This window comes from Monodon monoceros, unplaced genomic scaffold (genome assembly GCF_005190385.1).
Source record: "Monodon monoceros isolate NGI ecotype Baffin Bay Population unplaced genomic scaffold, NGI_Narwhal_1 Super_Scaffold_12, whole genome shotgun sequence".
NCBI lineage: Eukaryota > Metazoa > Chordata > Mammalia > Artiodactyla > Monodontidae > Monodon > Monodon monoceros.
The window spans coordinates 152370947-152384252 of record NW_021703768.1 but is presented as its reverse complement, the minus strand read 5'-3'; the positions used below and the strand labels follow the sequence as shown (position 1 = coordinate 152384252).

Sequence of the window (13306 nt, the reverse complement as noted above, 5' to 3'; positions counted from 1 at the left end):
ACTATGACCTCGGGCAAGTCACTTCTCCTGCTCCAAACTTATGAGAATTGTCCCCAAGATTATTGGGAACCACAGACCACCATAATACCACACTAAGAACCATTGTAAGGATAAACTGTTGTTGGCTCAGGCACACTGAGACCTTCACTGTCACTGCCTGTCCACTGTTTTGCATGTCACAGCAGTTGCATCTCACTGTGACTCTGTGCTTTGGTCAAAGTGCCAAGGTGGGGGGCGGTCAGAGAAAGCCTTGCCAGTGGGAGGGAGTGCTCCTGTGAGTTGAAATAGGCTTTGTAGACTGAACAGGAGCTTGCTGGCCCAGGAGGAGGGCACAGAGGGCAGAGGGACATGTGCAAAGACCAGAGTGCAGGTGACCTTGGACTGTCAGGTAGGTGGAACAGATGGAGCATGGTGTGGAGGAATGAGGCCCCAGAGAAAGGCCCCGGGTCACAGGTCCAGCCTTAGGCTCTTGGTGGCTCATTTAACTGGAGCTGCTCAAGGTGCACTCCTTCCTCCTGGAGGTGGCACAACCCCAGGGCTTCAAGCCTACCTCTGAACCCCCCACCCTCCCTGGCAGCTCTCCTGAGCTCCAGCCCCAGAGGACTCTGCTTCCCAGATGTCTCCTGCCAGGCGCCCCCAGCCCTCATACCACACCACCCACTGAGGAGAACAATGAGCCACAGGGCACAGATGAGCAAGTGTTAAAAGTATAGAGGATTCCCAGTGTTGGCAAGGATGTGGACAAACAGGCACTCACAGTAATAAAAAAAAATGCTCATATACTTTGACCCCCAAATTCTGCTTACCTCAATATACCCTGTTACAACAACAGACAAGAGCAAACATTTTCTGTATGCCAGCACAGCCTATGCACTTGTGCATACCACACCCCTCTATTGCCCCCCTGAGGTGGGTACTATTCTTACCATTTTGCAGATGAGAAAACGAAGGCACAGAGGTTAACTTGCTAGTCAGAGGTTATCTCTGGGGGACAGGATTATGGGAAGCTGCTATTTACTCTATACTTCCTCAGAACCAGCACCAACAGCAGCGTGGCTGGAAGCACCAGGCCTGCCCCTCTCCTCTCCCTGCCACTTGGCAAAGTGCTTTGCACTCGCAGAGCTCAGATGCTTAGCAGTAGATGCCTTCCAGCCTGAGTGCCACCCCTAGACATTCTGGGGCTGCCTTTTCCAGTCCCCTTCTTTGCCACCCCACTGCCTGGCCAGCCTCAAAATCCCTCCTCTGGCTCACCACACCAGTGTCTCCCCACTGGTCCAGGCCTTTCCCAGTGGTCAAAGGAGTCTTCTAGAACACAAATCACTCTTCTGCCTAAAACAATTTCCTGCCTCTCCACTACTTAGGGATGGAATCTGATCTTCTCAAGGGACTCACCAGTCACTCTCGTCACCTGCCTGGTGCCTGCTCCAGCCCCAGGGTCGCAATTTTAAGTCCCCTCCTAGGGGCCTCTCTGCATGTTTCCACAGCTTCATGCAGCGGCTTGACTCACTGCACTTGACAGTTCCTCAGTGCAAGGATGAGAGCCTTTCCAGGGTGGCATCCCCAGCATGGACTTGACCCTGGATTGCTCTTGACTGGCTTTGAGGATCCAGGGAACAAAGCGACAGAACACAGTGTGTGGGCAGGTGTGGAGGCGAGGGATGGAGGTGCAGATGTCCTGCCCTGAAGTAGGCACATCTGCCAGGGGTAGGCCTGGGGGAAAGCAATGTGTCTAGTGGCATGCTGCTTTTGAAAGCTGTACAGGACATCAAGGTGAAAATGTCCATGAGGTGGTCAGAAATTTAGGACCCCACATGCCCACCTCTCTAGTGCTTTCCCTGGGGAATGTGGACAACACCTGCCACGCCTGCCCCTTCTTGCCCCTCAGCCCCTGTGCCATCTAGCACCAGACACCAGACACTTGTCACTTCCCTCAAAGCTGCTCTAGCATCTAATGAGCCATTTCATTCCTCTGGCCTTAATTTTCTAATCTTTAAAATGGGCACAATAGCCTATGTCACAAGGTTAAAATCTTCACACACGCTAGTGTGAAGAAATTTGATTAACCATTTCACTGGTAGACACTCCAAGTGTGTGTGCGTGTATGTGTGCACATAAGTGCTGCTTCATACAAACGAAACTCCATTTGGTAGAATTCAGGATAGCTTTGAGGATGGTGCTTTAGGTTGGATAAGGATAAGAGCTTCCCCTGAACCTACCTGAAAGCCTACATTCTGTGCTCCTGGGGCACACAGGGAGTGGGAATGAAGCCCCACTCCTGCCCTAGTAGACCCCTCCCACTTGGAGCGGCATCACCTTCTGCCTGGAATTCTCAGTAGGCTTCTGCACGTATCTGGAGCAGGAGAAAGGTCATGTGCTGAGGCTGGGGTATGTGATGGGTGCAGGCTAGGTGGATGTCAGGCTACATACGGCTGCCCTTGGGACCCTAGCAGGAGGGCCTGTACTATCAGCCCAAGAGGGGCCGGAGGGGGCGGGTGGCCCAAGGAAGGCTCAGATCTTTGTTTTAGAGTGGTCCTGCTGAAGCAGCATAGAGGCAATTTTGGGAAGCAGGGAGTGTTGGAGAGGCTGAGTGGGACCGTGGGCTGCCTGAGTACCCCCTGGGGGTGAGATGGGGAGGAAGGGCACCCTGGTAGATGTGGAGCTCCCAGTGCAGCACAGCTGTGGGTGCAGCCAACTGTGCCAGGCAGTTGCCCTGGCCTTTCTGGGATCAGGGCTCTGCTCTGTGGCAGCGGGACGGGTGGTGTTATCAGACAGCCCAGCTGGCTCAGAGGTGGCCCCCCAGCGCTGCTAAATCTGGGCCATGGGCTCCTGCTGCAGGAAGAGGGAAATGCAGGCAGGATGTCCTCTCCTGTGGCTGACAAGTCCTTTCCCATGAACCCATGCTGACCTCGCTGGCCACGTGGCGGGGCTCCCCCACTTGCCACCCTGAAACCTGTGCCTGCTCACTGGACCACCCACACCCCAGCCAGGCCTCGGGGATGGGGGTGGCCTGGGGCACCAGAGCCAGGCAGCAGCGTGCCTGCTGTCAGCCACACCCAGCCTCAGCGGCAGCCAGAGCCAAAGCCCGCATCTTCCTGCTCCCAGGCTTCTCCCTTTGGCGTGACCGGAAAACCGAGATCCCAGAGGAAGCCAGTGTCTGAAAAGGATCGAAACTCAGGAATCCCTGGCTCCAGCTGGACACGTCGGCTGTGTCTTGCTCAGAGGTCGGTGCAAGGAGTGTGAGAGGCTCTCCGGACCCCTCTCCCTACGCATCCCCCCTCTCTGAGGGGTATCTCAGGGCTGTGGGGCACAGGCTAGGCCCTAGTGGAGAGAAATCTACAATGGCAGGGCAGTGGGGGGACACCCAAGTGGCAGCGGGGGGGGTGTAAGCTAGACAAAGAGAAGAACTTCCCCTCACGGCTGAGACCCCACTTAATTTCCCTGGGTTCCCCGACTCCCCTCTGCCTCATCACACTCAAGTGCTCCCAACTTTCCTCCTCCCTGCCTTCAACTTGAGGCCCTGCCTCCCTAGTGGAGTGTCTCATCTTTCCCCACATTTCCTCCTCTTCTCAGGGTCCCCATCTGGTAAACAATTTCATGACCTGTTCTGTTGCTTAAGCCAGAGACTGGCACTTGTCCCTTTCTCTCCACCATCCCCTGCTACCTCCTTCCCTGGCGTATCTCCTGGGTTCACCCACAGCCTCCTTGCTGTGGGCTTGCATCTGGTTTTACCCCTCCGGTGATGCCTTCAGGGGAATCTGACCAGGTGACTCCCTGCTCAGACCTCCCCTTTCCAGGTGTGCTGCTGGCTCCTGCCACCTCCACTTGCCTGTCTCCTCCATCTCATCCCTCCGCCCCTAGGAGTCTAGCCTCATCTGATCACCATCTGACTCTTCTGCCTCTGGGCCTTTGAGGGGGTTTTGCCCTACCTGGAATCCCTTTCCCTGGAGTCTGCAGACCCCTCCAGGAAGCCCCAAGCTAGAAGCAGCCCAGAGCCACCAGCTGGGCCCCACTGGGTCACTGAGCACTTTCGCCCCTGGGCTACGATACCATGTTTGTGTTCCTGCTAGTCTGGTGCTCAGGAAACCCCTGCAGGATGTGCTTGGTCCAAATCCTCCCTAGACTGCCTAGAGCAGACACTATACCTTGCAACTTGCACAGAACTGCAGTCCCCTTCCCCAGGTTGGGGTGCCACTGCATGGGGGTCAGGGTGGGGATGGCACAGCAAGGAGCTGGCCAGACAGTCCCCTTGTATACCTCATGCCCAGTCTGGTGCCTGGCCACGTGGGCACTGGGCTCTGGGGAGGCAGAGAGCCTTCAGCCACACTGACCCGGTGCCTCCGGCATGCTGGGGATGTGAGCAGCACCTACACTTGAGTCCCCAGAGCACTGAGCCATTGATCCACAGGCACCAAGTAAGATGAGCCCAGCCCCCACATTCTGCCTGCACTGACTTGCATCCACAACCCCCACCCCCACACCTCTGTCCACACCTGGGTCTGGCTCAGGGCTGAGGAGCAGGGACAGCGAAGAGCTGGGATGGTCATGTGTGCTTCAGCCCATGGCAGGAGCCAGCATCCTCAGGCTGGGCCAACCAAGCTTCCCAGCAGTTGCCTCCTTCCCCAACATATCCCTGAGCTGACTGCCCACTGTTCAGAGGCACAAATAGCCTCACTCTAGACTAAGCTCCAAGAGACAAAGTCTGTTGGAGGTGACCTCTGCCACCTACCTTCTCTACAGGGACACTACTGGGGCAAAAAGCCCAACCCCAAGCACAGCCCCTCAGTGCTTGTCAGCTTGTTGCACTCCTATGCATGGGGAAACTGACGCACAAGAAAAGGAAGAGAGGAGCCCAGGTAATATAGCAAGGAATTTAGGGGTAGAGTTAGGACAAGAGTCTCGCTCTGGGACCAACATCACATCTTTGAAGTCAGCTTCACGGCCAGGCTGCTCACCTGCCAGCACTTGGCCTCCTACTCTGGCTGCACTGACACTTGGCTGCACTGGAGTGTTTATGCTTCTGCTCCAGTATCCCCCATCAGGCTGGCAGCTCTTAGGGCCCTCCTCAGCCCAGAAATGGGTGGTACAAATGCAAGGCTCAGGGACAGCGGCAATGGTCTGTTTTCCATGGGACATCTCCCCACGAGCCATGACCTAGTCCACCCCCTTCCATGGGCCCCTTAGCTTCATTCTCTCTCTTCCCCTTCATTGCCCAACTTTGGTAAGAATCACCTGCACTCACTGCAAGACTGACCTCATCCCCGCTCCCTCCTCCAACTCCCACTCTGCTCCACTCAGGAGCACCAGGACACAAGCCTCTCCTGGTTTTCCTCAAACCCTGCATGCCGAATGTTTCCCGTCTCCCTGGAAGCCTCTCCCTCTCTGGTCCCCTCCTTGGGGGAGAGGTTCCCATCCTAGACCCTTTGGTCTGCTTCCTCTCCAGCTCTCCAGCCCAGCCTCTCTCCTGAGCCTTGGACACTACACCCAGTGCTTGCTGGATGTCGCCTCAAGGTGGGATCTCCCACTCCTCTGCCCCAAAGCCCAGCCATGGCGCCATTCAACTCTTTCCCCACATTCATCCAGTCACTTAACACATGCTGAGCACCTGTGAGAGCCTGGTCCTGGGCAGGGTGCAGGGAAGCGAGGAAGGGCCAAGTGGCAGCCCCTCTGCTCAGACCTGCCCTGACTTGGAGGCCAGATAGATGTCTTCCTCCCTCCTCCTCCCCCTAGGTTCACCCACGCCTTCCTCACCTCCACTATCCTCAGCTCTTCAGCCCATATAGGCACAGAGAACAGAGCTCTGTTATTCCAAAGACCTGGGTTGACAATTTCCCTTACTACTGGCTTCCCGGGGACTTTGGGGGAAGTTATAAGTGTCCTTGGTCTAAGTGTTCCCATCTGTAAAACGGGTCTAACACTCCCTTGTGAGGATTAAAAGAAATGAAGCATGTAAAGCCACTATTCAATGCCCATGGTGTTTAAAAATAGCGAGGTCCCCATCTCTCCTTCAGACCTCCCAGAACTCCTCCCTCAACCACTGGGGACCCATTACCCCTCCTCCACCCTCTGATTTCCACGGTCACCAGATCTTGCATGGGCTTCCAGCTCATCCTCCCCTTTTTCCTGCTGCTTTATCCTGACATCTCCGAACAACCATACGCCTCTGCTCCCTCCGTCATCCACCACACTCTCTTCCCTCCAATCCCTCAGCAGCAACCTCCAGTCATGTTCCCATCACAAATCAGACCTTGCCTCTCCTGTGTTTAAGACCCGTCCTTGTCGGCCCCTGCCTTATGATCCAAGATCCTTAGATTGGCCTTCCAGGGTCCTACCCCTCAAACACGGCGAGGGCCGGCCTTCTGCCTCTTCTGCCATGCTGATCACTTACGAGTTGCCGACTCAAGATTCTCCTCAAGTTCCAACAGGCACCTGCGCCCAATCCGCCACACAGCGCCTATCTCCCACGATCCCGAGCCCCTGCCCCCGCAGTCCTTGGCCTGCGGAAGGTAGACACCAACCAGAGTTCCCTCTGGAGGACCGATCTCGAGCGCAGACTAGAGGTGTCAGGAAGTGCGCACCCAGGTCTACGACCCGGCGGGGATTGCAGCCTCTGCGCGGGGGTACAATCCCCAGTGCTCTCGGGCTCGAGGACAGAACAGTACGGTGCCTGGACTCCGCGGGAAAGCGTGTAAGCAAGCGAAGGATCCAGGCTGAGGGTGCAGCGCGAAGGGGCCCAGGTCCAAGGGAGCTGAGCTACAGACTGTGGACCGCAGTCGGGGACTGAGCACCACCTCTAAGCTGCGGTGCAGCCCCGCGCCCCGTCCCCGCCCTTTCCTCATCCCGGCAAGCCCGGCCCGACTCGCCGTGCTCCTTCCGGTGTCTGAATCCCTGGCTCCCGACCCTGTCTCGTGCCGGAGGGTCCCGCGGGCCCTGTCCCCCGCCCGTCTCCCATCGGTGAGGTCCCACCATTTGCCCAGGGAAAATGTCCCCCCTCGTGGCCAGCTGTACACTGGGGCAGGCGGAGGGCTCACCACGCTCGCTGTCGAGCAGTCCGAGGCAGAGCCACAGGCGCAGGCACAGCGCGGTACCCCGCTGCATCTCCGGCCGCTGTGGCTCGGGTCAGATGAGCGACCGCGGCTCGGGCTCTGAGTGTGGGCGCGCTGCAAGGCGCGGGCGGGACCGGGGCGGGGCTGCGGCCGGGCCTGGGCGGGGCCTGGGCGGGGCTCCCGGGAAAGGGCCTGGCACCTAAAGCAGCCCTCGCACCTCTCAGTCCCGCCCTGCAGCCTAGGGAGAATCCCGCCTAGACAGGAGGGTTGCTGGCTTTGCACTGTGGAGGGAAGGCTGGTCCGTGCCCCACTTCCAAATCAACCGCAGCCCTTCATGCCAGCCCTGGGGCTGCTCCGACCAGTCCTAAATTGTGCGCTAAAAAGGGAATGAATCCTGCTGTCAAGGTTGGACAAAATGTGGCACTACGTATTTTTCTGTGATTTTCTTCCATCAATAAACGCTATGTTTACCACTAGCTATCTATTTTACATTTGGTAGTGTATATATGTCCATGCCACTCGCAGCCGCATAGCACAGGGAGATCAGCGCCGTGCTTTGTGACCACCTGGAGGGGTGGGATGGGGAGGGTGGGAGGGAGGGAGACGCAAGAGGGAAGAGATATGGGGACATATGTATATGTATAGCTGATTCACTTTGTTATAAAGCAGAAACTAACACACCACTGTAGGGCAATTATACTCCAATAAAGATGTTAAAAAATAAATACTATGTTTAAAGTAAGAAAAATGAGCAATAAACATATTTTAAAATAGCAATATATCAAATATTTGAGAACATTCAGCAAACTTTATGTTACCGTCTACGTGGTGTAGATGGAGGCTGTACCCTTGGGCCAGGCACCCAGTATAACCAACCTCCATCCTGCAGGCATGTCCTCTTTAGATTTCCTCCAAATAGTTTTGCTCTGAGCTCATTCATAAGTCCTTTTATCAGGTGACACTTTGCTCTCTGACTTGGCAAACCTCTCACAGGCTTCCTCTCTCTTTTCGGTTCTGTCTCTAGAATTTTCCTATTTAAAAACAAATCCCATGAGGATGACTATCTCCCACTCTTGCTTTTTTATTTACACTTTTACTATCCCTCCCCTTTACCCACCCCTCGCAAAAGTCCATTCATCCTTGCCAAAAACTATTGTTGATAACAACAGTTACCAAATCTCAAGTGCAAGTAAGAATGGAATATATTAAATTGTAATCACATATAGATGGTTTAATAAGTAATGTTGGGGAAAGTAGGCAACCAAATAAACGAAGTTAGATTTTTTTTCTCAACCATATATTGATTTTCTTTCAATTTTTGTCTAGTTTTAATATATGGAGAGTATATATCAATGTATTATAAATGTAAATTTTAAAGCAAACACCTATGTTTCAACCCTCCAGATCAAGGTATATAGAATGGCACTAGCTTTCCAGAAGCCCTCCCTAACCCCCAAATCCTGGCTTTATCTTTTCCCTGCTTTTATCATTTTATTGCCCAAATATGTTTTACTTGTTTTTTAACCTTACTTAAATGGATTCATCACACATATATTTTTTTGCTCAGCATCTTTTGTGAGATTAATGTGTAGTGCTATGAAAACCTATACTTCACTCATTTTCATTGCTGCATAGTCTTCTGTGTGATACAGCATAGTTCACTTGTCCATCTACTGTTGATGGAAGTTTGAGTTGTTACCAGTTTCCAACTTTTGCTGCTACAAACATGCTTTTATATGTTTTTTGGTGTACATGTGCCCTCTTCTCTAAGTTATGTGTCTAGGAGTGACACTATTAGGTCGTAGTATATGTATCTTCAACTTTGTAGATGGTACCAACTATCTTTTTCATTATTTGTATCATTTTGCACTCCACAGCAGTATAACTAGCTCCCTGTGCTCCACATCTTCGCTGACACTTACTGTCAGTTTTAATTTTTAAATTTAGCCATTCTAGTTGGTTTGTAGTGGCATCTCTTTATGATTTTCACTAGCTTTTCCTTAATTAATGTTGAGTTTGAGCACATTTTTATAATGGTCCATTTGGATTTCAAGTCTTTTGCTTCTTAGTACTACCTTTTTCTTATTTATTTGTAGTTCTTTATATATTCTGGATATGAGTCTTTTGCCACTTCTCATTATTATTGTTCTGGTTATCATTGCTGTGCATCTCTTTGTTTTCTGACTTTAGGGTTTATGGTATACATCTTTAACTCATAGTGGTCTACCTTAAACTGATAAATATACCACTTCATGTATAATATAAAAACCTTACAACAGTTTACCTCCATTCTTCCCTCTCAGCCTTTATGCTATTGTTGTCATTCATTTTATTTGTACGTATCATAAACCCCACAATATATTGTCATTACTTTTGTATAAGCTAGTCACTTATCTTTTAAAGACATTTAAATAAAAAGAAAAATATTATATATTTATTATTTATGATCTCATATTTTCATCAGGTATCATCAGGTATCAATTTCCTTCTGCCTGGAGGACTTCTTTTAACATTTCTTTTACTCTGGGTTTGCTAGTGATGAATTCTTTCAGCTTTGGTATGTCTGAAAAGTATTTCTTCTTCTATATTCTGGGACTTTGATGATATGAATATTATGAATGTTAACAACTTGATATTACCCCATAGTTTCCTGAGAGTCTCTTCATTATTTTCTAACCATTTATTTTTTTTTTAATTGTGGTAAAATACACTAAACAGAAAATTTAGAATTTTTTTCAATTTTTATTTTAAAAATTTTTTATTGAAATACAGTTGATTTACCATGTTGTGTTAGTTTCAGGTGTACAGCAAAGTGATCTATATATATATTTTATTTTATTTTTTAGATTCTTTTCCATTATAGGTTATTACAAGATATTGAGTATAGTTCCCTGTGTTGTACAGTAGGTCCTTTTTGGTTATTTATTTTATATATAGTAGTGTGTATATTTTAATCCTAAACTCCTAATTTATCCCTCCCCCCTTTCCCCTTGGTAACCTTAATATTGTTTTCTATGTCTGTGAGTCTATTTCTGTTTTGTAAATAAGTTCATTTGCGTCATCTTTTTAGATTCCCTTTATAAGCGATATCATATGATATTTGTCTTTCTCAGCCTGACTTACTTCACTTAGTATGATAATCTCTAGGTTCATCCATGTTGCTGAAAATGGCATTAGTTTGTTCTTTTTTATGGCTGAGTAATATTTCACTGTATATATATACCACACCTTCTTTACCTGTTGCTACCATTCACCTGCTGATGCACACTTAGGTTGCTTCCATGTCTTGGCTGTTGTAAATAGTGCTGTTATGAACATTGGGGTGCATGTATCTTTTTGGATTATAGTTTTGTCCAGATATATGGCCAGGAGTGGGATCACTGGAACATATATATCAAAGATATATATATATATATATATATATATATATATATATATATATCTTTGAGTCTCTGTTTTAAATTCCTAAAGGAATTGCTAGATCCTATGATAATTCTATTTTTAATTTTTAAAGGAAACTTCATACTGTTTCCATAGCAGCTGCACCATTTTACACACCTACCAACAGTGTACAAGGCTTCCAATTTCTCTGCATCCTCGTCTATACTTATTATTTCTTTTTTTTTCCCCTGATAGTATCCATCCTTAACGGGTGTGAGATAGTATCTTCTTGTCATTGTGATTTGCAGTTCCCTCATGGTTAGTGATGCTGAGCATCTTTTCTTGTACTTACTGGCCATTTGTACATCTTTGGAGAAATGTCTATTCAAGTCTTTTGCCCACCTTAAAAATTGGGGTTGTTTGTTTTTCCTTTAGCCTTTTTTTTCTAGAGTGTTTCAGTTGGATAGTTTCTATTGTTTTTCAAGATCCCTGTTTTTTCCTTCTGCTAATTTGCTATTTAACCCTTCCAACGAAATTTTCATTTCTGATATTATAATTATTAGCTCCAGAATTCCAATTGATATTTTTATATATCTTCGAGTTCCATGCTCATTGTGTTTGTTTGTTTTTCTTTTAAAATTCTTCAACATATTTATAACTTTTTAAATTAATTTATGTTGTATTTTTATTTTTTCACACACACACACACACACACACACACACACACACACACACACACACCGTGTTTTATTTTTACAAGAGATAAATAAACTGACACCAAGCATTGTAAATGGATGACCACAACAAAAGCAACAATGATTGCAATTACCAAACATGAAACACACTCACACTATGTCATAATATTGACATTCAGTCCAGTAATCCTCCACTGTAACAGCTCCTTTACTTTGCAGTGAAAATTGATTTGTATATTTTTTGCCTCTTGAGTCCTTGTGGGATTTTTTTTTTTTTTCAAACAGAAAGTCACAGGGCTTCCCTGGTGGCGCAGTGGTTGAGTGTCCGCCTGCCGATGCAGGGGACACAGGTTCGTGCCCCGGTCCAGGAAGATCCCATATGCCGCAGGCGGCTAGGCCCGTGAGCATGGCTGAGCCTGCGCGTCCGGAGCCTGTGCTCTGCAACGGGAGAGGCCACAAAAGTGAGAGGCCCACGTACCGCAAAAACAAAAAGAAAAAAACCCAGAAAGTCACAGAAATTGTAATCATCCTCATCAGTTCACTCAGTCCCATGTAATTAATTTATTTTTCATCTTGGTCTTTTGTTAGCACTTTTATGAATTCATCAGTTTTCCATTAGAGTTCTGAAAATGCTTATTCATGCAGTTCAGCAGTATAGTCAGTTAACAGACACCTGTACTTGTCAAGAGTCTTTTCCATGAATTCCTTGTCCCTTTTATAGGAACATTTTTGCAAAAGCATCAGAATACACCCAGAACTGTCTGTAAATGCCAAAAGACTTAAAAATGACCACGGTTAAAGAATTCATGAAAGTTCATAATAATGTAATAGTCAATATATCTTTCCTTGTCAAGGAAATTTAGTTATCTCTGAGATATGCATTTTAACGTAATAACTAGAATTAAGACTTATAACATTATATCAGAACAAATAATATTTTTAGAAATTTCATGTAATGTCTGAAACATTTATATTAACATATTTCCATACAAATAACCCAAAGATACTTTAGTATTAGTTGTTTTTTTGTTTGTTTGTTTGTTTTTTCATACTGCAGGTTCTTATTAGTTATCAATTTTATACACATCAGTGTATACATGTCAATCCCAATCGCCCAATTCAGCACACCACCATCTCCACCCCACCACAGTTTTTCCCCCCTTGGTGTCCATACGTTTGTTCTCTACATCTGTGTCTCAACTTCTGCCCTGCAAACCGGTTCATCTGTACCATTTTTCTGGGTTCCACATACATGCATTAATATACGATATTTGTTTTTCTCTTTCTGACTTACTTCACTCTGTATGACAGTCTCTAGGTCCATCCACGTCTCAACAAATGACTCAATTTCGTTCCTTTTTATGGCTGAGTAATATTCCACCTTCTTTATCCATTTGTCTGTCGATGGGCATTTAGGTTGCTTCCATAACCTGGCTATTGTAAATAGTGCTGCAATGAACATTGGGGTGTATGTGTCTTTTTGAATTATGGTTTTCTCCTGGTATATGCCCAGTAGTGGGATTGCTGGATCATATGGTAATTCTATTTTTAGTTTTTTAAGGAACCTCCATATTGTTCTCCATAGTGGCTGTATCAGTTTATATTCCCACCAACAGTGCAAGAGGGATCCCTTTTCTCCACACCCTCTCCAGCATTTGTTTTTTGTAGATTTTCTGATGATGCCCATTCTAACTGGTGTGAGGTGATAACCTCATTGTAGTTTTGATTTGCATTTCTCTAATGATTAGTGATGTTGAGCAGCTTTTCATTTGCTTCTTGGCCATCTGTATGTCTTCCTTAGAGAAATGTCTATTTAGGTCTTCTGCTCATTTTTGGATTTGTTTGTTTCTTTAATATTGAGCTGCATGAGCTGTTTATATATTTTGGAGATTAATCCTTTGTTGATTCATTTAAACATATTTTCTCGGGCTTCCCTGGTGGCGCAGTGGTTGAGAGTCCGCCTGCCAATGCAGGGGACACAGGTTCGTGCCCCCGTCCTGGAGGATCCCACATGCCGCGGAGCGGCTGGGCCCATGGGCCATGGACGCTGGGCCTGCACGTCTGGAGCCTGTGCTCCGGCCACAACAGTGAGAGGCCCACGTACCGTAAAAAAAAAAAAAATATATATATATATATATATATAGATAGATAGATAGATTTTCTCCCATTCTGAGGGTTGTCTTTTCA

General features: G+C 47.8%; 1 protein-coding gene across 1 annotated transcript in view; it reads right to left on the bottom strand.

The window, feature by feature from the left end:
* FLT4 (fms related tyrosine kinase 4) overlaps positions 1-7095 on the bottom strand; it is a 40441-nt gene extending 33346 nt beyond the window's left edge. Inside the window, exon 1 of the mRNA XM_029217980.1 lies at positions 7029-7095. Coding sequence (XP_029073813.1) covers positions 7029-7095 — 67 coding nt within the window. The remainder of the gene's footprint in view (positions 1-7028) is intronic.
* Between the last annotated feature and the right edge of the window lie 6211 nt (positions 7096-13306).